Source organism: Corvus moneduloides, chromosome 17, assembly GCF_009650955.1.
Source record: "Corvus moneduloides isolate bCorMon1 chromosome 17, bCorMon1.pri, whole genome shotgun sequence".
Taxonomy (NCBI): domain Eukaryota; kingdom Metazoa; phylum Chordata; class Aves; order Passeriformes; family Corvidae; genus Corvus; species Corvus moneduloides.
Genome location: NC_045492.1, coordinates 6,433,423 through 6,460,015, shown reverse-complemented (window position 1 = coordinate 6,460,015; position 26,593 = coordinate 6,433,423). Strand labels below are relative to the sequence as shown.

At 46.3% G+C, this 26,593-nt stretch overlaps 1 protein-coding gene across 2 annotated transcripts; it reads left to right on the top strand.

Moving 5' to 3' along the window:
* The first annotated feature begins 121 nt into the window (after nt 1-121).
* SLC13A3 (solute carrier family 13 member 3) lies at nt 122-26,521 on the top strand. 2 transcript variants are annotated; one of them, XM_032127058.1, is made up of 13 exons: nt 122-260; nt 9,483-9,748; nt 10,075-10,238; nt 14,751-14,817; nt 15,540-15,725; nt 16,616-16,741; nt 19,035-19,130; nt 20,833-20,937; nt 21,932-22,029; nt 23,272-23,384; nt 23,683-23,844; nt 24,173-24,310; nt 24,886-26,521. In XM_032127058.1, the coding sequence occupies exons 1-13, from the start codon at nt 150-152 to the stop codon at nt 25,069-25,071; spliced, it is 1,818 nt and encodes a 605-aa protein (XP_031982949.1). In that variant the 5' UTR covers nt 122-149; the 3' UTR covers nt 25,072-26,521. The 2 variants fall into 2 exon arrangements, with proteins under 2 accessions (XP_031982949.1, XP_031982950.1); XM_032127059.1 differs by having other exon boundaries at nt 177-196.
* Nucleotides 26,522-26,593: the final 72 nt, after the last annotated feature.

The following is a 26,593-nucleotide window of genomic DNA, read 5'->3' as shown; positions in this document are numbered from 1 at the left end:
GCAGTGCCGTGGGGCGGTGCGGGGCCCCTCCCGGTGGGCGAGGCGGGGCGGAGAAGGGCGGGGGATCCCGGGGGGGTGCCGCCCACCGGGAGGGCCGTTCCCGGGGGATAAAGCGGGTGCGCGGCGGTGGATGCGGCGATGGGCGCGGGATGGCGGCGCTGGGGGCGCTGGTGAAGAAGGCGTGGAGCGTGCGGAGGTTCGTGGTGCTGCTGTGCGCGCCGCTGGCGCTGGTGCCCGTCCTGCTCAGCCTCCCCCCAAAGGTACCGCGCACGGAACCCCGGGTGGGCGCTGCGGGCTGGGGACACCCGCTGCGGGGCACGGACCGGCAGCACAAACTGGGGACGCTGACTCGGGACGCGGACCAGGTGTATGGAGCGGCGTTCCACCCTGGGAAGTGGGGCTCAGCCCTGGGGACACGGAGCGGGTGCTCCGTGCCACCGCTCGCCTCGGCACCCTCAGTATTTGGCTCTCGGGAGGGTCACCCTGCTGCCTGCCAGGGTTTGACCGTGGAGGGAGGGGATAGCGAAGAGTGTGGGATGCCACTGCTCCTCTCCCTTTTGCAGCAACTTAAAGTGCGAGTGGAGGGGGCATCCTGCGTCCAAGTCAGGTTTATAGGGGGAAGAAGGGATAGATAACGTGAACTGTGTTTAATGTTTCTTATATGGACTTTGGGAGGTGGGAGGATCGTATGGTTCAGCATCATCTCAAACTCAGTGGCAATAACTGGTGCCTCTTGCTGGTACCCAAGTGTCCTGTAGTATCGGTAGTGCCCAAATGGCATCTGGGGAAACTGAGGCATAACCGGCATTACCCAGCGGGGGGCTTGCAGAGCGGGGGTAGAAGGTTAGTGCCTGGTACTGAGAGTCTGCTTGGCATCGCTGGCCCATCCCCTTAGCGATGGGAGTGGCAGCGGGTGGTGGTGCCAGCAGTGGGACAGGGACCTGCAGAGCTGTCCCGCTGTTCGTGCTGCAGGGCTGGGAATGCCAGGGAGACCTGAGTGCCGCCCACACCGCTCTGGGTGACTCTCAGGGGAACCTTTGGTGCTGTACCTGAAAAGGCTTTGTGAGTAAGATAAGTGGTGTTTTGTAAATGTGGAAGAACTGGTCTCCTCTTAGAGTTTGTGCTTTAGCATGTGTGATCTGCACATAAAGCAGTCTGTGGCAAGGCTTTGGAGGCTGGAGGATTTTTGTTGCTATCCTACGTACACAGCTCTTGTGCACCAGGAGCCTCTGAGCCTTGGGTGGAAGTCCATGGGGTAGTGAAGTCACTGGAATTTTGCATGGTTGACTTCAGTGCGAGCAGGATTTCGCCCTCATGTTCTGACTCAGATCCACTTGAGAATGACTTTGTTTACATCGGAAAAGACGTAATGATCAGTATGTAGTGAATATAGAATAGTTCAGGTGCTGTAAGGACACAAAGTTGGCACTTAGTTCTGCCTGTACAGTGCTTGTCAGGTGAAACCTTCTCGTTTGAGATACAAAATACACCAGTGAAATTGAAAAATTACATAGATTGACCATTGCTTTATTTAGTGACACCATACATTAAAAGAGACATTTCTCTGGATTTAATATCACTTTTTTTCTCTGTTTTATGTATTGGCTGAGTTATGAATAGGACTGTGTTAAATGTCTGCCTCAAGGAGCAGAAAACACATTGCACAACAGGTACTAAATTCCCTCGCGGATTCGTAAGTGAATAGTTACATCCCTACATTCATTTTCAATAGCTGAACAAATGACTTCAGGTGTATGTAATGGCATCTTGTTTGTCTTTGGCACTTGGTAAAATTGTGAGCTAGGATTAGAGAGTGAGGAGATGCACTGTACGCTAAGTGCAAGCTCGTGTCTGGAACGTGCAGGAGTTAATTGTGAGAATAAATCACAGATGAACCCAGTGCTGTGGGAAGGGCTTTGATCTAGATGCTCTCTGTGCTGGTAGAAGTGTATAGTGTCACACGGGCTGTACAGGATTTGGATGTTCAGAAAAGGGATTTCTGTATGTGTACAGAAATAAAAAATGTCTCTGTGGTGTAATAGTGCTGCTCACATCCACTGAGCTCCTCCAGTGAGCTGGTAGCCCGCTCCAGGGTGCAGTCCATGGAAAACCTCATGAACAGGCTGGTCTGGTCAATGCTGTTTTATTAAAGAAAAATGGTGTTGGGAAAGTGGAAATGTTTGCAGCTGAGCGAGTGGCAAAGCAGGGATACAGCTGTGGCAAAGGAAGGAGACCCTAGCAGAGCTGGCTGCTCTGCTGCTCGCCTTGGGGCTCTGTTCTTCATTCTCCATGGGCTCTAAAGCATCACAGGTGGTAGCAGTGACACTGGCTGGTACCTGTGCTGGTGCCTGTTGAAACCTGGGTGCTCACATGGGTGTTAATCAGTGCAACCTTTCAGGCAAGTCCAACTGCAGCTTCCCCAAGTTCTCCCAGGGTTTGGCATGGGGGGGGAACCTGTAGCTGTTAACTCCTGTACGCAGTTGTATCTGTTCATGTTCAGGGGTCAATGATTCATCCAAGGTTTTAACACTAAACTCTCTCACTTGTTCAACAAGAAAAGAAACTTGCTGTTGCATCAACAGGGGATTAAGTTCTGACGTCTGGAGCTTGCCTGACCCCCCCGTCCGCAGCCCGAGCCGCGAGGGGCTGTGGGAGAGGAAGGAGCAGGTTACGCTTTTAACCACAGTGTGGAAACAGCAAGGGGGAGGAACAGGCGGGGGCCAGCAGGCTGGGGATCGGGGTGGCAGAGTGTGGAAGTTGTCCTGGCGCGTGATGGCAAAGGCATGCCCTCAGCTGCACCGCCCGAGTCAGGCGGTCTGTCCTGACACGGGGCTCAGGTCCAGCCTTGTGCTCCCCTGGGCAGCCAGGTTGTGAGAGCTGCTGCAGATGTTCAGCAAGAACTCAACTGACTGGGCTGCTGCTGGTGTTACTGGGAGTCTGTCCCAGGCAGGGCATCCAGGACAAGCAGGCTGGGGCAGGAGGAGCTCCTGCGTGATGTGCAGTCACTGTAACAACCGTGATGCTGCTGAGTACTTGAGCATCTGAAACATGGGGGTGTTGGACAAGTTGGAGAAGCCTGTACTCCTGCTGGGATGGTCGGAATGCTGCCTGGCAGGGTGTAACAGAAACTGGTAGGAGATAAAAAGCAGTGAGGCTCAGCCTCTGCTGGTGTCAGGATGAACCTTCCCTTGCAAGAATGTGTCTTACAGACACCTCTGCAGTACTTCCCTGCTCTGCCAATGCTAAAATCTGTTCCCAAATCATGTCACCATTTACCTTCTCCCTACCGGGATGCTCAGCAATTTTTATCTCCCAAGGGATTGCCACCATAAAAAGCCACCTCAGCTTTGGCTTCAAGGGCAGCATTTCGCTTGGATCTGGAGACCAAGAAGTCTTGACTTAAAGCTGATAGAACACAACAGGATATGGCTTCTTGGATTAGTATGTCCTTTCTGAGTGATACCCTGTGATGTGGGTGCAGGGAGTTTTCCAGTGAAACCTACACCCAAGTGATAGCCCCCTGGAAACAAAATCCTTTGAGAAAAATCATCCATCAGGTCTGCTCTTGCTTACTGGTGATGGACTCCAGCATCCACATCTTCACGCTGTGATTAAAGCTCCTGCCAGCTGTCACCCCGCAGTGGTTTTTCTCCAGATCCCTATGGGAGTCCCTTCACAGAGGGGTGGTGACAGGGCTGGCACTGCTGCTGTTATGTTAATTGCCCTTGTTTTTAATTGATGGCCTCTGTAGGTTGTGGAGAGGGAGGCTTGTGTAAGTGGCGTTGTCTACAACCTCCTTTCTCTTACATAGAGAAATGAAATTTCCACTTTGTGGGTGCGTTTGCTGAGACCTCAGGGTGAGCTCCCCAAGCTGTGTCTGGAACAGTGGTTTGTGTCCATCACATCAGGCAGCAGAAGGAAACGCTCTGTGTGGAGCCACTTCCCAGGAGCCAGTTCTCTGCACAAGGGTCTGTGTGTCACCTCACGCTCTGGTCGCTGCTGAAATGGCTGAATATTTGTCCCGTGAGTGGAAATGCCTGCGACCCCCCTGCTCAGAGGGCTGTGAATGATTGCAAAGAGCTGGGGCAGGGCAGGAGGGGCTGGAGGAACTGTTCTGTTGGAAGGGGCATGGGGGCACTTTTAATGAGCTGTGCAAAGAGCTCGTTCCAACAGCTTCTAATGAACTCAATGTCTACAGCCTCTTGGCTTGGTAACAGCTGAGGCAGCCAAATCTGCTAAAAGGAGCTCTGAGCAGGCAAATAGGGCCCAGTGCCTTCAGAAAACAGACTTGACTTCCTCAGTGGCCATAGAGCAATTTAAAATTAACTTGGATGTAATGGGTCCTCCTGGTTAGAACAAGGAGACTTTAAGATCTTCCAGAAGAAAAATTACATTGCTTGCACTGGAAAGCAAAGAGCATGAAGGGCGTCTGTGTGGGCAGAGGGGTGATGCAAGTGGGGATGGGAGTGGGGTGTCCTGCAAGCTGGAGGGGAGCTGGATCCTGGCTGGAGAGCATAGCAGGAGCATGGACAGGTAGGGAGCAGGCTGGAGAGCAGCCTGGCAGGAGAAGTGAGCGATTGTAGCCTGACTGTACACTTCATACACAAAGTCCATCTCTGCCATGTTTGCCAGTGGTGATTTGGGAAGGCCAGTTTCACAAAACTGGAAGCAATGGTCAGTTAGAAGATGAGAGGAAGAACTTCAGTAGGGAAAGACGGTGATAACTGAAAGTGCAGTGACTACATTTTACCACATCCTCTGTGAGCTTCAGTCCAGAGAGAGGGGAAGCCTGGCAAAGAGCAGGCTGGCACAGGGAGGATGTGAAAGCAGCAATAATTGGGCTGGGGGAAAGGGAAGTGGACATGAGTCAATATTAATTGGGAAATATGACTGCATATAAAACACGTCTGCCTGATTCCTGCCTCTGTTTGCATTGATTCAATGATTGTAAAGGTCTTTTCCAAGCAACTACATTTCTGTGGTTCCATGAAAAGAGATGCTCAAGAATTGAGGAAGAAATCCCTGGTCAGGGTGTTGAGCGTGATGAACACAAATGTTCATCAAAGAAACCCAGCCTGTGGTAATCTGTTGCCGGATGGACAATGCAGAAAAAGCCACATTCAGTGAACCATTTTTGTTCTATACTGAGCAAAATTCTGATAGTACAATCCTACAGCATAAGAAGTTGACTGATAATAAATATTTTTACTGTGACAGTAACTAAAAGGAAATTTAAAATGTCATACATCCAACCCTGGCTACTTTAAAATCTATACATTTAAGCAACTTCCATACGATAGTTTTGCAAGAGCTGCCTGAAGAGTTTATTGTGTAAACTGAGTGTATTTCTACAAGCCCTAGTAAAGATGGAGATCACCAGGGGTGCTGACCACAGGTCAGGCTGATTTGTAGCCCCCCTTGGGAAGTATTTAAAAAAACCCAAAAGGGGAGAGATCATAACACATAATTAGCTCAATACAGCTGCTGGACTGGCTACCCACAGCCAAGGTGGTTAATGTTATATTTGTGTGTATGGGACATGTGGAAGTTGACAAGAGCAGTGAAGAGTCTACCAGGCTGCTCTTTGTGGAGTTGGTGACTTTTTGCCACACATTCAGTTTGCCACTTTATCTGAGCTTCAGCTATCTCATTTTAAAACAGAGACTTTTGTTGTTGTTGTTGTTTTGCCAACTACAAAATACTTCAAAAAGTTAAATAAAAGTGTTTAATAAGCTTTATGTCATTTTAGGAGAGGAAAATAGACTCCCTGAAGCTCTTGCAGCTTTGTGGCCCTGTGTTACTGGCCCCTTTCTAGCCACTCCGCAAATAGCCAGCGGGAGCAAAATGACTCCACTGGCAGGAAGGCTGGTAAACAGGGCTTGGGTTATGTCCAGATTACATAATGCTTGCAGGAGCTGGGTTAGTAGAAATCAGATTCACATCTCCATCCTGCTGGAGAGCAGGCAGTGAGTGCAGTGTGGCTGGTAGCAGTTACAGCTGTGACACGAGAACACTCAGTGTTTGTTTTTTTTCTCCAAGTAGTTCTGTAAATCACAGGTAGAATGTTTCTTTGTGATGGCAGAGGGATAAAAGGGCTTGAAAAGCTCCAATTCAGCCAAAATCTCTCTGGGTACTGGGATCAAGGTCCTGGAGGAGCCCTGTCTGCCACTCTTTTACCTGGTTATAGGGTGATGGAGCCTGTGTGGGGCTGATGGGGCTGTGATGACCATGCAGCATTCAGAGGTTGATGGAGAAAACCCAAAGTTTGGCAGTGCCAAGGTAGGGCTGAATCTGCCTGGTGGAAGCTAGGGTCTGATGGGGAACAAGGTGCAGCCGAAGGTCCTGGTGTCCCTTTCAGGCTGGCAGTGAGGACTGGTGGCTTGTGTCTCAGTGCTATGCCTGGGTGAGCCAGCTCGCCTTACCTGACCCACATTCCCTGCCAGAGCCTCCTTTCCCCGGGGCACCTCATCTGCCCTTCCCGGAGACCACCAGGTCTCCTGCCCATGGGAGACTACCTCGTGGCTTGGCTTCCTCTGCCATAGCTCAGCAGGTCCCCCAGTGTGGAAAATCCCCGGTGCTTTCAGTGTAGCAAAGACGAGATCTGTGTCTGGAGGGGCAGAGGTCGAACTCAAGGCTCTTGAGCAACAGGAAGAAGAGCTGCTGCAGTCCAGACCTGCAAGCTGCTTCCCTGGAAATCATTAAATGGTTATAAAATTAACCTGATCACAAGATCCATTTTAAAGTTCATATGTGCCACCATTTTCCCCCATTAACTTTGATAGAATTCTGTTGAAAAATATAAATACAAAGCTGCTGGGAGGTACGAGAAGTAGAAGGAGTCTTGACAAGGATGCAGCCAAGGCATGGAAGGATAAAGATCATGTGGAGGTGATGGTGCCACACTGAGCAGTGGTGCAGCTCAGCCTGTCCAGTGGCACCTGTGGCCAAATCCCTCAAGGACCATTCTACTGACATTTGTTAGCATTTGTTGTTTGTGTACTAACCAAACATACTAGACACTGGGGGCATTAATTAATTAACATTCACAAAATATCTTAAAATCAAGAAACTTTCAATTTCATGCAGAGTTTGGTTCCATTTTATTGATGACTTTTTTTTTTTCATTCTGGGGAATGCTTGGTTGAAATCAAAGTTGTTCTGGAGTGGTCTTGTTCCTTTTTTGTTCAATGATGGTCCTATCTCAAAAATCTTTTCAATATAGCTGCAATTTGTCCTCTTTTAGGGTAGAATAAATTGGATAAACAGCACTACAGCTTTCTTCAAGTGGTTTGTTGTTGATCCATGTAGGTTTCAAAATTCAGGGAAGCCTTTCACATAGCAGTTCTTTCTACCCTGTTTCAGTTTTACCCCTTGGCTTTTGATCTGGCAGTGAAGAGGAGTTATTAGATTGATGCTGTGTCTCATTGCAATGTTTTCCAGAACATTTGCCATACACTGGAGAATAAATACCCATTACTTATAATTAGTTTTCTAAATTGTACATCTTCTATTTCATAAAGTCAATTAAAGCCTTCACTGATATGCTCTTGTATCATTGTTAAATATTTTCAGTTGCTCTACACCTGTAAGAGCCAAAATGTCTTTATTTTGAAGTTGACTTTGGTGCAACTTTCTTTGAAGGAAACTGAAGAATATTTTTCCAGTGGGAGAAAAGAATTATCCATATGGCCTTTGGAAATCAAATGAAAAAGATCTTAATGAGAGCAAAGCTATTTCTCTGACGTATAAAAAGAACCATAGCAAAGAGGAATTGTCAGTTGGCACAGGAATTAAATCAATAATCTAGTGGCAAACACTTTAAAACATGGTTCTTTATTTTTGTAAAGTTTAACACTGCCAGGTTTGCTGCTCTGATCCTGCTGGTTTGGGGGAAGTGAAGCGCAGGGAGCCCATGAGAGCTGCCAGGTGCCAGGGCTGAGCTGAGCCTGAGGGTTTTACTTCACACTCTCTCATGTCATCTTATTGGCATCTAAAATTAGGTCTGAAAGTGATCTTTAAATCCAGATATTGGGCACTTCATATGAGGCATTGACACTGGTACAATTAATGTATGAAAAAAAATCCAGTTATACTCAGTTCTGGTGTGCTCATGTTTCTGTGTACACTGAGGTGCTGGGACCTTGCTAGCAGGACCACTTGTGAATGCAAAGCCTGGGTGCTAAAAGCAAATCAGAAATTCTATCATTTTGTCCACCTTTCAAACCCTCACTTGCAGATGTAGTGAACAATAAATCCGTATCGGTTTTGACCTAATTCAGCCCAGGCCTGCAGCAAATTGTTCATAGGTGAACAAGCAGGTGGTGGTTGTACTGCACCTGCTCTGGTGCCTGGCTGAACCCTCAAATGCTGTGGCTGAGACCACATTATCCCCAAAATGGAGCTCCCCACAGTCCCCAGCTCATGCTGTTCCTAGCCTTGGCAGGGAGCAGAGCCATCATCTCCCTCTCAGAAGCTCAGACTTGGTACAGGGGAGGAAGGTCCCAGCAGAAGGACAGAGGTGCCTTTGAGTAGCAATTCAACGCGCTCAACAAGCTGGAAAAGTGATAAAATAAATAGTTTTGTGGCTTCCAAGTGATTCTCAGCAGTTATTTATAGTGCTGTGGGCACTCTGCCCTGTGCTTGCTGACAATATCCCTGTTCAGCCCCGCCGTGACCGAGCCCAGCTCTGTGCTGGGCTCCCCCAGGGCTCTCCCATCCCGGGCTTGGGGCCGCTCTCCTGACTTCCTTCCACTGCTCGTTCTTTTGGCCATGGCTGTCGTGACAAATGGCTTTGGTCTAGTTTGTGCCTCCTGGGTGGATGGATGAATTCACACTGCAGTGTGGGGGCACTGGGTTTCTGCCAGCCTTGGCCAAGGCTGGGGTGATGCCGGGTGATTCCTGCCCCCAGGAAGTGGTGTGACACCAGGGTGCTTGATTTACTGATTTCCGTAGGGGCTGGGATGGGTTGCCATGGAATGGGTTCTCACAAATCTCTTGGGAGACTCTGATTCAAGAAAAGAAGCTTTTCTGCATGCTGCCTATTGCAAATGTGTGGAACATCCATCTCCCAAGGCTGTTTTTCCATAGCCGTGCAGAGCATGGCCTGTGGAAGTTGAAGGGAAAGCACAAACATTAAGTGGGTCAGATACTGGGACACCTGAGGATGTTAGCAGCAATGCCAGCCCTAATTCAACATTGTGGGACAGTTCCTGCTCTCCGAAGGTTCCTTGGTTGATGCCTGTGAGCCTGCAGCATGTGGGAAGCTCAGGCAATCACGGAGGGTTTTGGTTTTGCTGTGGTCTCATATCAGTCCTGAACCCCTTACACAATGTAGGGGGAAGACGTTGTACTTGATGGAAACGATTTGGGAGAAATACTCTGTCCTTAAGGGAGTAAATGGCGCATTTTGCTTGTCTAAGTGTGACAGGTGACAAGATGTCTCTGTAATGCCAAGTCTCACTTTTCCTCTCCTCCTTTTGCAGGAAGGAAGATGTCTCTATGTGATCCTGCTGATGGCCCTGTACTGGTGCACGGAGGCGCTGCCCTTGGCTGTGACAGCTCTGCTGCCCATCGTCCTCTTTCCCTTCCTGGGGATCCTCCCATCTAACAAAGTTTGCCCACAATACTTTTTAGACACCAATTTCCTCTTCCTCAGTGGTTTAATCATGGCCTCGGCCATTGAGGAGTGGAATTTACACCGCAGGATTGCACTCCGGGTGCTCATGTTGGTGGGAGTCCAGCCAGCCAGGTGACTACGGGAGCAGGGGGTTCTCCATGGGGGATGTGAGCTGAAGGTGCTTGGGAAGTGGCTCTGCTGTGCTGCTCCTACAGTGGGGGGTGTCCACACCTCCTTTTCTCCAGCTTATTGTGTTTGTTCAGCTGTTTGCCTTTGCCCCTGGGCCAGTGGAGCACAGGGAGAATTGTTTGGTTCAGCCCGTGCTCCATCCAGTTTCAGGAGAGTCATAGAAATCCTTTTGGGTATTGGTTTTGTTATCTCTGCACATGAGCCTCCTAATGTGTCAGAGAACTCGCCAAACTGAAGAAATTCAGCTTTTCCTTTTTTCTCTCTTTCAGACTAATCTTAGGGATGATGTTGACAACGTCTTTCCTGTCCATGTGGTTAAGTAATACTGCCTCCACTGCTATGATGCTTCCAATTGCAAATGCAATTTTAAAAAGCCTCTTTGGGGAAAAAGACACATCTAAGGATATGAACAGGGAAAATGAAGAAAACCAAGGTAATTGAGACAGGGCAAGTAGTACAAGCCGGCTGAGATCTGCCCTGCTGCTCTCGAATCTCCCTGTTTTATCAACTTCACTGGCACAAATACCACATTCCTGAGCTTGCAGCTCGATCTCAGGACTGGTCCCACTTTACTGCATACTTTATTCCCATGGTGGAAGAATATTGGCAGAAAACTCCCTTTTATCCTGCCCTTTTCTCATGTCATGCAGGAGGCAATGCTTATGAGTGGCCTGGAAAACCAAAAAGCGGCAATGCCCAGCCAAGCTGCTCCATAAACCTGCTGCTGGCACAGGTTAAAGCCCAGCTCTGTGGCACAGTGGTGGTGGGAATTGTAAGGATGCATTGCTGGGGGACAGCTGGAGCCAGGGAGGGCTGCAGAAGGGGCAGATGAGTGCTATGGGATGGTGCAGGGTGGGTCCCTCCCTGTGGCACACAGAGCTGTTGTGCTCTTGGGACATGTGTGTTCTCTTGTTTTCCTGTTTGTTCACCCATGGAACTGGAGCCTGAGCTGGGGGGGAAAGCAAGGACTCAAGGGAAGGCTGGCAGGTTAAATATCTATCTATGAAGTGCTTTGTGATTTTTTTTCCGTCTTGATGCTGCTGTTTGGTGTTGTTCTTGAGCAGGTTGAGGACAGGTCAGGGGTATGTGGCCAGGTAAGGCCTTCCTCCAGCCTTCTCTTCACGAGTCATTTACCAGAACTTTGGGCTTCTGGCAGACAGTGATGAGAAACAGCAAACCAGAAATGATGTCCTGACATCCCCTTTGTAGCTATTTTTGATAGCTGGAGCAGTAGTCACAGCTTCTTCTTCTGCTGCTTCTTCTTGCACTAATTAGTAATTCATCTGCCTGTGATTTAAAAGCAATGGCTTTTTGGTTCCCCTTGAGTCCTAAGATAAAGGAGTCCCCAGAAGAAGACTCAAACATGTGCACACTCTAATAAAGATATAATTAATCATTCATCATAAATGTTTAACAATCATGAGATATTTTCACTCCAAGTTGCTTTATCACATTTGCTTTATGAATTTTTGACTGTTCACATCTATTAAAATCAATCCCATGGATTTCCTTGCTATAATTTCCTGTTCTGTGTTTTTTCAGTCTGCTTTTAACCTTCTTGACCCCAGCCTCTGAAACTGACTGCGTAGTTGTGGCTGTAAATACAGTAGAGTTTGGGAACACATAAAAGGAAGATTCCCCCCTTGTCCTAGACACTGTTAAGCACGGAATTAACATCCTTGACTCACAACACTTGCAGTGGTGAGAGAAACCAGAAAAGGGAAGGGAGGGGCATGCAGGTAGAAGAATGAATAAAGTGATGCTTTGCAAATACCATGTGATGGTGTGATGATGTTGGTTTGTTTTTTTTGGTTTTTTTTTTTGAGATAGAGGCTTTTGAAAGTCATAAATACAAGTGAAGGAGGAATCACCTGTAAAATGTACAACATTCTGTACATCAAAATGCGTGTTTTCATGTGGACTTTTTATTTGAAATTTAGTGTCCCAAGGTGGACTCATCCTTTTCTGTAATCTTTCTGAATGGATGAGCAAAGCTGAGTTCCTTGAAGGAAGCCCTAAACCTGAAGTCAGTCAAAAGTGACTAATCTCATGTTACACTTAGGAGTGGAGATGTACAGATGGGAAGAAGGTATATTCATTTCATAGTTTATTAAATGTTTATAATCTATCTGAATCGTGATCTGTGCTCCAAAAAGATTTATTTGTGAAGGGAGCTGTATGTGGAAGGAAACTTGCACAATGCCATGTGATAAGATCAGTTTGCAAATTGACTTGGTTTCATAACAATGTAGTAGAGTCCATGAGGCTAAAAAATATCTGAGTGGTTAAAAATAATAATTTAAAATATAATAAAGAATATGTGATGTTTCAAAGCACTTGGTTTACAGAAAAAAATCTCAACAAGTGTGTGAAACCAGTTTTGTATAGGGCTTTGCTTACACACACAGTGCCAGAATTTAAGTGATCTCTGATCGGTTGGTGACACTTTTTTCCTGATGAGAAAATCTCAGACTTTCAATCATCTATGTCCATGCCCAGCCACATGGGCAGCATGTTATAGATCAGCAAATATTTACATTCTTGTGTCATTGACAGCTAAAACTGGGTGTAGTCATTTGTTCATTTTGACACTCTTGGTTTCTGGTGCAAGAGAGCAGTAGTGAGGTTGGGGGGCTGAAGTCCCAGCTGGTTCTGGTAGATCAAAGCAGGGTTATAAATTTAACACCAACAGACATTTTTCAGCTTCCAGAATTTTCCTTTTGGAGGTGGATTATAGATTCCCCGCAATTCTGTCTGACATCTCCAGCAATAGGTGTGTGACAAGCTGGCAGCTGCTGTGTCAGTGAGCCTGACCTCTCTCCTGCTTCTGCCCACTAACCCATCATTGGCAATATTTCATTTCTCTGAGCACCTTAAATATCTGCAGGTAAAAATCACAAGAAAATATTTCCATTCTTTTTTTCCTTCGTAGAGAATATTCTGCAAATTCAAGATAAACTGCAGTCAGTGCTTGAGGTGTAACTCTGAGTCACAGACCTGGAAATAATGTCTCTAAAGGAGCAAGTGGGACATGTGCATTTTTGGACACTGCTGCCTGGTTTGACTGGCTAATCCCAGGCTGTGCTGGAGGGTGTGGCCACAGCACTGCTGCCTGCATCCCTCAGTGGGTAGAAATAGTCCTATTCAGGTCTTCTGAACCTTTCAGAAACAGTAAAAATGTCATTAAAGCAAAAATTATCTATGAAAAGCATTTCTGCCTCTAAGGTAAGTGAGTTATTTTGGTGAAATGGCCACAGAATCCTCATACTGCCCTGTGAGAGGTGTGTACAGCTGGGTCCAAACTCTGTCATCTTTGGCCTTTTCTGACTTACGGACCTGTAATAATTTTCAATTCCTTTTTTACAAGTTTCATAGGAAAAGCTCTGCAGTATGCCTTGCTTTTCTTTGCATGGTTACGTTTGCAATCCTTCCTTGAAAGATAAATCACAGATGGTCCTGCCCAGATGGGATTGTAGCCTGAGTTTAGCAGGGAAAAAAATTGAACAATGTTGAGGTAAAATGAAATGTCTTTGCAGAGCCAGGACTGGGCTTGAGTGGGACAGCATTTTAAGAGCCTTTGGGCTAAATCCATTGAGGGATCAACAGTCAACCATGGGTTGATGTTCATCCTTCTAATTACATCCTTTCATTGTGGCAAGGTTGGGATGAAAGCTCAGCATGTGTGTGTCCAAGCCAATTAACTCCAATTCAGTAAATTAGCGATGTGTAAAACATGACATTGCAAAAATCCCTGGTTCACTGAGCTGGAACAAGCACCGTGTCTTTGGCACACACGTGAGTGAGTCCTGAGACTTTGGCTGCTGGCTTCTCTCCATGCTTTAGATCTCTAGGTCATTGTGGGTGGAAGGGGATCAGGTTTTGGGCTAAGAAGAGGTGCAAGGAAATTTGGGGACTGCTTGAGTGGCAGGAATTGGGTTCTGTATATAGCTGTCTGCAGAGCCCAGGGAAGTGCAGGCACACAAACCTCTGGACCCAAAAGCACACAGAGAGCACAAGGAAAGGCAGCAGAGCCAGCAGTAGTGGGGAAGGACCACCTGTGCTGAAGGTGGATAAAACCCACAAGTGCTCCAGTCCTGCCAGGAACATGGGAAATGGGGTTTGATAGCACATCTCCCAACCTCAGGAGGTCAAGCCATGGCCACAAATGCCACGAGCCTTAATGTCAGGTCTGGTAACAGAGAGTGATTGTATTGCATTTCCATCTTTTGATTTCTGAGTGCTCCTGTGGGTTGGTGTGGTTTAGGGGTGTGCAGCTCCCAGTTTACTGGGACTGGCTCCTCAACCTGCAGGATCTGTCATTTGTGGAGAGGATGATGGGCTTGGAATGGTTCTTGCTGTCAGGGTGGCTTTTGGAGGACCTGGTACAAAACCTAATCCCCAAATGTGTCTCACTCTTGCCTTTAAAGAAGGAATTACAGCTTTATGGTGACTGCTCTAGATGTCTGCAGGGTGTAAAATGGGAATGTAGCTCAGTGACAGGAAGTGCTCCTGCTGTGCCTTGGGGAACCTGCCTTACAGATACAACCAGGCCCAACAGTGTTTCTTCCTAAGAATGACTTATGGTTAATCCTCCCCTAGAAAAACCCACCCCAAACCCATGACTTGGTAAGGGATGCCCTGGAACTCTTGGCTGTGTTAGAGGATCCCAAAGCCCAGCCTGTGGCAAAACCAGTAAAGGGACCAAGTGCCTGGGTGTTGGAGGAGAAGCTGGGTGCTGTGGTGGGGCTGGAGCAGTGGCAGGAAGAGGTGGGCTTGTTCATCCCTGCCAGGTGCTCCTGACCCCATCCCCTTGGTGTGAGCTCACCCTTCATTTGCACAGCCCCTCTTCTAAAATGGTAGCTGTTTCCTCTGTCCCTCTGTTTGGTTCAAGGAGAATTTTCTAGATGCTTTGAACTGTTTTAAAGTCCTCATCTTTCTTTTTCAGCATCTTTTCAGCAGAATAAACTTTACACTGTACCAACTGAGATGCAGTTTCTGGCAAGTACTGAGGAGTAAGTTAACTATAAAGTTTGTATAAGAGAGTTGAGAGAGAATTATCCCCTGAGCTAGACCACGTGTTAGGAATTTGAAATTCAATCATTGCAATGTTTCGATTATACCGAACATCCCAGTCACTAGCAGCCTGATGATAAAAACCCTCCTCTGTGTGCCCAGCATCCCTCTACATGTTCAAATCATTACAGAGGTTTATTTCAGCCACTCTAAAATCATAGCCAGAGGTGTCTCCTGCTGGGGATTTGTGCCTTGGTTTTCCCAGGAACATCAAATGTGTGAAGCCGATGATGTAAAACCCCCCAGGATTTACACACTGGCGATGGTCCTGCTTTGATAACAAGGATGGGAAGGAAGCATCTTTTTCAGGAACACAGGAACAGATGTTTCTTTCCTCAAATCTATCAAATTTTAGTTCTTTTTCCTTTTGGCAGTCCTTTGGACTTTATGCTCAGGGTTACAAGCTGCTGAGGGGCTGGGCAAGGCACTCAGCTCCTATGGATGGGTCTGAGGGTGCTCTGTCCTCTGCGAGGCTGACAGTCCTGTGTGGCACTTCACCAAGCAGACCCCTCTGCAGCACTGAGCTGCTAAGGTGTCCTTGAGCACACTGGTAGCTTGGATTTCTAAAAACTGGGAATTTTCCTTCTGTCAAGGCTCTGAAGTGGTTGCGCTGTATTTAAACCAGGGCTTTCACCGGATTCTCTTTTGGACTATTTTAAAGCAAAGATCTGGCGGAGGAGAAGGAGATTTCCAGTGATGCTCTCTCAGACTTAAAGAAGGAGGAGGAATACAAAACAAACATATGGAAAGGTTTCCTCATCTCAATCCCATACGCAGCCAGCATCGGAGGTACAGCAACGCTGACAGGAACTGCGCCAAACCTCATCCTTCTGGGACAGCTGAAGAGGTATGGGAGGCTCTCCTGGGGAGCCTTGTAAATCCTGCAAGACAGAGACATGTTCTTCATCCCTGTAGGAAATCCCTTTCTGTGCTGAGTTTGGAAAATTCATGCCCTTCCAGAACGTTTTGGGAAATGAAAGCAGGGAGTGCACCAGCCTTAGACTTAATAAGCAGGTTTCCAGTGTAGCCAGGCAGGCTGTCAGCCAAACTGGAGCATGTGTGCTTCACCTCACTGATGCTTTTAATCCCACTGAATTTAATGGGACTTGACTCCACGCCTACAGTTAACCTGGTAACTGTTCTGGTGAAGCAGACTGTGTAGTGCTTTGTGAGCAATTACAGCTACTGCTGTATGGGAGAAAGAAAAATAATGAACCCACTACTTCTGGCCTGTTTTCTTAGTCATAAAAGATTCCTCCTATGTGCATAGGAGCAGAGATTTGTGCCAGCCCAGGTGCCCCCAGGTATTTCTTACCTTTGCTGACCTCTACAAGAAGTACATACAGCATGTCCTGGGCACTGCAGCATCCCTGCAAGGTTCATGTCCAGACTCTCCAGCAGTTTCTGTAGCAGGATTTAATCCTGGGTGCCCAGGAATATCTTTGTACAAAGGCATTGCCCATCTGGAGAGGGATTTCCAGATCTTTCCTTGCAGGCTTGCACAGCTGGGCTGGGTGAGATGGGGGTGGCAGGATGTCCTGGTGGTTGTCCCAACACAACGCTCCTCACATTTCCTTGTGTCCCAGATAACTCCTAAGGCACACACAGAGATAGTTTTTAAATGCACTGGGGCAGGTTTGTGGGATATCTCACTGCTGATTTCAGATGCTTGTTTACCCGTGGATGGGAGGGTTGCTTTCCCATCTTGCATTAACTTGATTTTTCCCGTTTGCTTAGTTATTTTCCAGAATGTGATGTGGTGAACTTTGGTTCTTGGTTTATGTTTGCATTTCCTTTAATGCTGATTTTTCTTCTCATGGGATGGCTATGGATCTCCATCCTGTATGGAGGAATTAACCTGAGGTATGTTGATATTCACTACACATGTATGTACTCTGGTTATATTAGCATTGTGAAATACATATTCATCATGATTCTCATCCTAAATCTACTGATACCACCCCGGATCATCTCCTGGAAGGTGGGGGAATTTATAACTAACTCCAGCATGCCCATCCCATAACAAGTCATCTGTTTTTAAAAAGCTGATGTACAATAGGAAGGTTTTAAAGATATCTCATAGTTACATATACTTTATCCAACTGAAATATGTGTACAGAGTATGTATTATTTTTAAATGTATAATTTTTAAATGTTATTTTACTGCCTGACCTTGGCCTCTGGAGGGTAAATGGGAGATTTTTAATGACAGAAGGAAAAGCAAGATCTAGCTTTGGAGATCATGACAAAATCTTAGTTCCCCATAAAAGAGACAGGATTTCTTCTTGGGGCAAAACCCTGGGTTTGGAACAGATTACTTCACAACAGGGCTTAATTTTACAACAACGTGTTAATCTGTAACTGAGAATAACATGTTTTTCCGGTAAATCTTGCAACCCCTTAGTGTGCACAACCTAAAGTGATTGCAGCATTGCTCTGCTGCTCATGTGGAGCCTTTTTTCCCCCTCCACACTCTCACAAGTGATAGTAACAGTCTTGCTTCCTCCAGGGACCGTACAGAATTTGTAATATTTAGAAGAGTCTTTAATTGTTGTTTTGACTTTAAAATGCAAATGGGGGGAGAGGGGGGAAAAGAGAACAGGTGTCCAAATATTTACACTGTCTCAGACATGGGGGGGGAAAAATCAATGGGAAAGTTTTAATCCAGAAAATGCCAAAGGCTTGTCCTTAACTTGCTGGTGGGGCTTCTCAGGAGGCTCTGCGTGCTGCTGTGTGATGCTTGGCCGGCTCCCACTGCCGTGTGCCAGGGCTTGTGTGGAGCCCAGCCTGAATTCCCGTGTCCCATGGTGAGGGCTGGGCATGGTCCCGGCATCCAGCCGGCACAGCCCCAGCCCCTCAGGTGAGGGAAGAGGCCGAAACCCCCGGTGAAAGGCAGGGTGGCTCTGGTGCTCAGGGAACGTGATGCTCTGTGTTTGGTTTGGCTCATCGCCGCCAGCACAAAGCCCGGCTGTATTGGGATAGCTGGGCCAGCGCGGATACCAGAATTCCCCAGTGGGGAGGTGCGTGGAAGAGGCACTGCAAAGCTCTGCAAGTACAGCCAAGGCTCCACAGGAGCCTGTTGGGATGCTTGGGCTGTAACTGCTTGGGGATAGTGGCTGAACTTTCTCTGTGGGCAGGTCCTTGGTGTCTGTAGCTGGGCACAGGCAGGCAGACGTTTCGGCTTTGCTTGAATCCAAAACACAGCAAAAGGCTGAGGTATGGGCTGGCTGAGCTGAGGCTGCTGTTAATAACACCTCCCCAAAATTAAGAAATTAAAGGGCCAGGAGCTTGAAGTGCAGGAGCTTCTGAATGATCAACCATTCAGCCATATAGACCATCCAGCCAACACATCCCTTTGAAACAATAAATGTGTTAAGGAAGGGCAGGCACCACGGGGATGGGCTGATGCCTCTGATACAGAAATTTGGGGTTGTAGGTTTAATCAAGGTCACAGGCAGTGTTAGAAACCAGGTTCAGTGTCATGGGATATGGTGGGAGATGAAGTGCGAGATATGAATATATCATTTGTATGCACATGCTACAAAGGAGCAAACTGTGTGCAGTCAGTGCAGCCGGGCTAAGAGGCTTAGCCAGGAGCACATTAACATTCCCGGCCACTTAGAAATTCCTCACATTTTTGTTGATCCTCAGCAGCATCCTGGGATCACCCAGGAAATTACAAGTGACTTGAAAAATGAAGGGACATATTCATTTTCTGTGTCACCCTATTTCCTAGTCATTCTGCCCAAGTAGGTAACTTGCTTGGAAGGAAGACAAGGAAATCTTGGAATGTTGGGACTTTCATTTGGCAATCACAGCCCATGCTGGAGGAAACAGTTCAGAATATAAATAAGAGGAAACTTCCTCACCTCTGCAGGGTCTCCTTTGTATGAATGCATAGACAAAGGGTACATAATATATATATAGTATAAATAAGGCCTATTACCTTTATCTCAGCAGAGATTTTCGTTGTTAGTCTTCATAATCTGAAGATAACACAAACTGAGCTGCCAGAGATGTTCAGCTCTTTGAACCTTGCAGAGCAGGTGCTGGAGAAGGACACTGAGTTCTCCATGTGCTGCAGTAGAAGATGCAGTATTTCCTATGTGTCACTTGGGTCAGAGGCATGTAAATATGTAATTGTGTTTCTTGGCAGGGGCTGGAAAACAAAAAAGTCAAATATAAGAGTGGATGCAGAAGCCCGAGCCAAGGAGGTGATAAAGGAGGACTATAAGAAACTGGGTCCAACAAAGTGAGTTGTAAAGTTGGGATGGAAATGAGAAAGAAATTAAGTGTGTTTGCAAATATCCTGTTTTAAGAGTGGAGGACTGGGGGTAATGGAGTTTTTTAAAGAAGATTACACCTATATTTCCACTCAGTCTGTTTGTAACCTGCTGAACTTTGCTTTTTGCATGCTCCAGCCTCCTCACCGTCTCTAGCGTGAATAATTGCAAATAGCAGCTTGCACTCAAATCTTCTGAAGAACAACATTCCTCTTACAGAAGGAATTCATGCTGAGTTGTTTAATTACTCTTTATGATTTTTCTACTCCAGGAAAAAACCCAGTTCTGTGCGTGTTAGGTGCTAACCAACACAGGCTGGATTTCAGAGGTTTGTGCATACCTGTCCTGCAAAGCAGGAGGAATTTGCTGAGAAGGCTGGCAAATCATATTATGGATATGAATCATATGGATTGTGGATATACTTTAAGAAATCTTAAAGCCCAGAGAAAGTATATAGAAAGAAGTCAGATCCATGCCATGGAATACATTCTTATTTTCTGAATAATTCCTTCAACTATGTTAGTCAAGCAAGGAAAGTAAAAGCTGGTAAAAACTGCAATGATGGGGATTATATTTTGGAGTAAGCAGCAGAAAGAAACATGGGTTTTAGACTTCTGAGAGATGCCAAAAAAAGGGGGGGAAGCAGGAAAAGCTGGGTATCTCTAGAAATCCAACCCTGGATATGTCCAACCATACACTGATATTCTGGGCAGCCAAGGCTGTTGAAACTGTAGGCTTTATCCTTAAATGGTCTGTGTTTCTCCATCTGTAAAATAATATTTTCATACTCAGGGCAATGCTGTGAATATCCAGCGATGTTTGTGTCGTGCTCTCGACATTGTAATTATTTCTGTTGTGTGGAACACGGAGTGGTTCTTCAAAGACAGCTCTCTGTGCCTGTGCTGTAAATGAAAGAAATTGGTTTATTTGTTCCATTCAGTACATTATCAAGCAGCCTGCAAAATGTCTCTGAAAGAATCAAAGTCCCACTTTGAGATCTAGGAGTGGGAAAGTCCATTAAGCTGAGCTCTACCAATTTGATTAGCAGCCCCATAACTAAAAATCAGCTCAAGCAGCCTCTTCCCAAGGGCTTATATGCCCCTGCTTGTGCTCAGAGAGATTTTAAATAGCATTTTGAAGCATCATCTTGGTTAAATCTTAACTGCCCTAGATACTCGGTGAATATTGCCTTTTACCCTGCTGTTTGTCATGTGTCTAAGGGACAGTGTTTAGATTTTGACCTTGGAGGAATTTGTTCCTGCTGTCTCATGTATGATTTGAATCTCAGTCATCCTTTTGTACTGCTTGAGCTGCAGTGACACCATCCCTGGCTGGCATCCTGGAGGGACATGGGAAGAGGAAAGACCATGGGGAGCTGCTTGGCCCTTCCTCTCTGCCACACCCAGAGGGTCAACCTTGTGTCCAGCTGTTGTGACATTCCTGGTCTCCATCTTGCCTCTCCTTAATGTCTTCCAATAAGAGAGAATTGCTGGCAAACACCAGTATTTGCAAATAGATTTACAATCTGTTCTAATGTTTCACTGTAGTTGTTTTTAGAAAATCATCCTCACTTCTCAGCCAAGATGCTGCAGCAGGAGCTGGATACTTGTCCTAGCTTGGATCCACCCCTTTAGCCCATGAGCATTTTAATCTCATTTCTTTTCATTTCAGGTTTGCAGAACAGGCAATTTTCTTCTTCTTCTGCATGTTTGCAATCATGCTGTTCTCCAGGGATCCCAAATTCATTCCAGGTTGGGCAAGCTTGTTTGCACCAGGGTAAGACTCTTTCCATTCCACTGTGCCATTTTGCAATAACATTTCCAAGCTGAGATTCCTGAGTTTCTGATTTTGTTGCTTAACACTGTTACTCAAGTTTCCTGGAATAAATTGAACTGACCATCAAGTAGCAGAACCAACTTTGTTTTTTTCTGTCTCCTAGAGGAGGTGCATGAAGCTAATGGGAAATTGGGATGTGTCTGTTTGAGGCCATCCCTAGGATTTAATGTTGGGAGTGCTGTTTATAAATAGATTTACAGTGAAATACTGAGTTCTTTAGGCAATCCACCGATTTCACTGGAGGCCTGAAGACTGAAGAGAGATGGCAGGAGCTGTTTCCAAATGTTATCCTGTCTGTTTGCCAAGTTTGTGTCCCCTGTGACAGCCATACCTTGTGAAGATGAATAGATACAGCAGCTAGGGAATGCTAAAGTTCAGAGAGGGTGTTGTTATTTTTTAAAGGAAGAGACCTTCATCGTTTTGTGGGTTTTTTTCAAATAAACCCCTAGTTTAATAAATTACTCCTTAATATAGCAAAGTACTTATGGACTTTTTCCTCATCAGTTAATAACTCCTTAAATCTAACACATGCTTAAGCTTTTTACTGGATGGAGCCTGCCTTTCACCAGAGAGTTTGAGCATTTTGCAAAGAGCTCATATAAATAAGATGTTTTGGGCTCTGTCTCTCTTCCTCCCTGCAATAGGCTGAGGAAACTTGTCTTCACGACTCTGGAATCAGAACAGCCAGAGCATCAGTGTGGAGGGGATTAGATCTTGGTTTTTACTTTTGCAGGGCAGCTTTTCTGAGGGGTTCACAGGCCATCGTAGAAATGTAGCTCGACAGGAAATTAAAAAAAAAAAAGAACTGTGAACAACAAGCATTGTTCAGCCCTGACGGAAACTTGTAATCTTCTTTGGTAAATCCCTGTTTTCATAAACTTTGTAATTCTACAGGCTTGTGCTTCTTACAAGTGTTTCTGCTGCTTTTGGACAGGTTTATCTCAGATGCGGTTACGGGAATCACCATTGTGATTATACTGTTCTTCTTCCCTTCACAAAAACCTTCCTTCAGGTGGTGGTTTGACTTGAAAGGTGAGTAGCAGACCCCTCCAGGCAGGGACTCTGTGCTTGCCTGTGTCCTGGCAGGGCAGGCATGGAGCAAGAACCACAGCTATCCTCCCTTGGACCTGCAGCAGCAGTGCTGGCTGTGGGGAGCAGTGTGCCTTGAAGGTGCCATTTGATCCCAGAGTGGCTTCTTTTCTGAAGTACCAGCAGAGGCTGAGCAGTCACTGCCCTGCTGCTGATGGCAGGAATGTCTCAGTTGCTCATGTAGCTGTCAGGGTTGATGCTATGGTGGGGTGAAGTGACCTGAAATGGGTGTTCACTTACCACAGCAGACCTGATTGTGGAACAGAGGTTTGGTGTCTGACTCCCCAACAGCTTCTGTCCTTCGAGGGGAGCATGGACCTCTGAGAGGGCAGAGCTGGGCTAGTTGTCCATTCTCAGATATAGGTGCTCTTCTTCACATTCTAGAATAATTTAGAATTTGAACTCCTAAAGCCCAAACTCCCCAGCAGGTTTTGAAGTTGTGGGCTGGCCCTTCTGAGTAGAAATGAAATACAAATTTTAATTCATAAGCTGCTTGGAATAAGAGATGATCTTAGTGTGGACAAGTGGCTGATGAAAGCCCTTTGTGGATGATGGAGCATTGCCTGGGGTCTGTGGGAACAAAATACCAGCTGCTCTGACATTGTTGACATCTGACAACATTTGTTGTGCTGTCCATACACAGGAAGATGTTTAATCAGGCCTCCTGTGGATAAAATATGTGCCCTTTTTCAACAGAAAATTTCAGTCCCATTAGTGCATCTTTCCATACAACAGAGCTCACTTTATCGTGTATTAAGAAATGGCTTTTAGGGGAGATGAGCTCTCTGCTATAAAACTTACTGGCTGTTGAATGACAAATGGAAAATTAATAACATCTTTATAATTCAAGTGGCAGAAAATTTCCTCCTTCCATGGACCCCCATCCGTTGAAGACAATGTTTATGTCTGTTACAGAGAGAAAATTAACCTGATATTAAATTTTAAATCAAGAAAGCCTCAAAGAAAACTTTAATGCTAGAATTGAGGGTTTTTTTGGACATCTGATACTAAGTTAAATGTTCCTTTAACTGGCTAACTCAAGACACTCCATGTGTATGTTTGATCAGCAACTCATGGACAGTGGGCTTCAGCACTGCTGTCAGACTCATGGTATCATTCTGTCAGGCAATGACTGATGCTCCTTTTCAGGTGGGTGTTTGACACAGGCCTCTGCTCTGTTTCCAGCACCAAACACAGAGACCCAGCCCTTGCTGACTTGGAGGAAGGCCCAAGAGACGGTGCCCTGGAACATCATCCTGCTGCTTGGAGGAGGCTTTGCCATGGCCAAGGGCTGTGAGGTGAGGTCCACAGCAGATGCCATGTGGCATCATCCTGCCCAGCAGGGTTGGATTTTATCAGGGTGTCACTTGGTGTTCTCATTTGGCTTTGGAAAACTTGTATCAATGGAGTGATCACACTCAAAGGACATATTTCTCAACTCCAAGTGACAACAATACACAGCAGATAACTGGGGAGGTTACAACTCCTTGCAAGCTGCTTGCTGTGAGACATCCTGAGGACAAGTTCTAGGAGAGGATCAGTTTCCCTGCAGGGATGCAGGAGGACGACTCCTGTTTTTGCTCTCCCCTTCTGCAGGAGTCTGGCTTGTCTGTGTGGATAGGAGGCCATCTGCATCCCTTGGAGGGTGTGCCACCGCCCGTGGCCGTCATCCTCATCACGGTTGTCATCGCCTTGTTCACAGAGTTTGCCAGCAACACAGCCACTATTATCATCTTTCTGCCTGTCTTGGCAGAGCTGGTAAGGTCATCCCATGGCAAGACCAGCTCGTCCTCTGCCCCTTCCTTGCTCTGCCCCTTGGGTGGGCAGGTTTGTCTTGGGTTTGTGCTGGGACAGGCACTGGGCAGTTCTCCTGCTCCTGGGCTCTTCAAAACCCTTGGGAGCAACAAGCCCTGTAGCATAATGTGGACACTGAGGGATAGTAATCCTTCAGACTTTGTTGTGAGATAAGTGATTATTTATCACAGAGTGTGGGATACGGCTCTGCACACTCCACTGGATCCTTTGATCCATCTATTGGCAGCTCGAATCTCCAAGGTGCAATTCCTGTTCCTTTCTGGTTTTCCAGGCCATTCGTCTGAAAGTAAATCCCCTCTATTTAATGATACCAGGAACTATAGGATGCTCCTATGCATTCATGTTGCCAGTCTCAACACCTCCCAACTCAATTGCGTTTTCCTCTGGACATTTGATGGTCAAGGATATGGTAAGTTTCTTTAGACACATAAAATAATGAAAACAATCAGCCTGAGTGTTTAAAGAATGGATTTTTCTGCATTGTTAGTACTTCAGTATGTAGCAAAGTGAGAAGACAGAAGTATCAACAGTGTTTGAAGGCACAGGATGGAAGGACCTCTTATGAAGCTGAAATTTGGAGCCACCATGGCTCCAAATGGTGACAAAAGTGGTCTTGAATGTGCTCAGCATCCCCCAGCCCCTATTCTTATTCCTCTAGTCTCAGCAGCTCAACTTTCATAGGTTTCTGGATGCAGGAAATGTTCCCCAGCTCAGTAAAATAAAGCTTATGAGTGAAATTAGGCTTAGTCCCAGTTCCTGCTCACATTCCTGAGGCTAAACAGATGTTAAAGTTTTTGATGGATCAAAGCTTGGTAAGCAGCTGCAGAGTGGCCTTTGTGGCTTTAAGCCTGCTTAAGATGTTGCTAATATTAACAGCAATTAAGCCTTCAGTTTTTATAATGTTTGCATTCAAATAGCTTCATGCTTCACATGCTGTAGATGTCCAGTCTAAACTCAACAGCTGTCTTTGTATTTCTTTTGTAGGCAAGAACTGGGTTGCTCATGAATCTTATGGGAGTTCTGCTTCTTAGCTTGGCTATGAACACATGGGCCAAGAGCATCTTCCAGCTGGGGACCTTCCCTGCATGGGCCAACATCCATGCAGAAAATGCCACCTCATTTGTGACAGCTGTAGAAAATGTCACTTTAAGTGCACTAAATAAAATATGAACAAAGCCACCCCTGGGGAAGGACTCACTCACTTAGGACTGGGGCACTGGAATCATCAGAGTTTGCACAGGAGGAGAAGCCACGTGGCCACTCACACTGTGTGGGACCTTCTGGTTTAATTTTATTTTTAGAAATCCTGGTCAGTGTCACAACATCTATTTGTTTTTTTCTCTGGAGATCTTTCCCCACCTTCTGCAGGTACAAATCCAACTCTCCCAGAGTCCTTCTGTCATAGGTGGTTGTTAACTGGACAACCTGTAAGCATGGAGCATCTTTGGGTAGATTCCTGTCCCCCCATGAGAGCTGGCGAGCCTTGCTGCTCTAGCTTCTGATACCCTACCTCGTTTTGGAGACCAGCCCTGGGAACAGGGTGGAGGCAACTGGATTATTTATGTGCAACCCAACGTGAGTGAGTGTATCAGAATCTGGCCGGGGAGGAGGCGGTGTGGCCGGGTGCTTCTGGCAGGGTGTGAGGATGGGGTCTCATTGCCATCTCATGAGTGATTCTCTCATGGAGGATGAAGACTATTTCTTCAGGTTGGTGTGTGAAGGGATGACTCAGGAGATGTGTTGGTAGGACTCGGTGCATTGCTCCATGCTTTGGAAACTGGAAGGCCACAGTTTGTTTCCAAACATGTTCAGTGTTTTGAAAACCTGGCACAGCGGTTGCTGCCTGGTTCTTTGCACTGAGTCCACGGATGGGGTTTGGGACCAAATTAATTTCTGACGTAACTTTGGACATCGGTGGTGTCTCACCGTTGGTAACTGTGGCCAGTCTTAGGTTTGTGAGATTGACTCACTCACAAATGACCCGCTGAGTCACAGGTCAGTGGACAAGTTGCATTGGAATATTATTGACATTTCTTAAAAATAGGCTTTGATTCTTAATGCCTTTTAAAATCAGATCGCTTGGGTACTTTCAATGAAAGCATTGCAAATTGACTGTGATTTTAATCACCATTTTATCCGATTATTTTTATTTTATTTTATGTAAGGATCTAAAGTATTAAACTTAAATCATCAGTCACAGAAATAGTTGATTGAATGATAAAGGATATGATTCTTGTTTTATGGAGGTGAGTGACTGAATCCCTGTTCTGGGACAAGTTTCTCTGATAATGTAAACTGGTGGAGCTGACAAGATGAACTGGCCTGGGGTAGGGATCCAGTGCATCCCCCCTGCTCCTGTGCTGCTGATAACCCCCAGGGCCAGGTGGGAGGGCTGGCAGGGAGATTTTCACCCACCACAGCTGCTGGAGTTACCCTATGGGGGTTACCCTGGGGTCATGTGGCAGGTGGGGACTCGAGGGGGTTGAACCGAAATCGCCAAAACCAGTTGAATGTGGAACTTTGATCAATCAAGTTAAAAAAAAAAAAAATCCGTAATGTTCAAACAAAATCCTTAATGATTGTGGAAAACTTAAAATAAAGCACGTTGGTTAGCACCTCACATGGTCCTGTTTGCTCTGTAGACTGAGGGGAGAAAAGCAAAGCCCGAGCCTCCTCCTGCTCCAGCTTCATC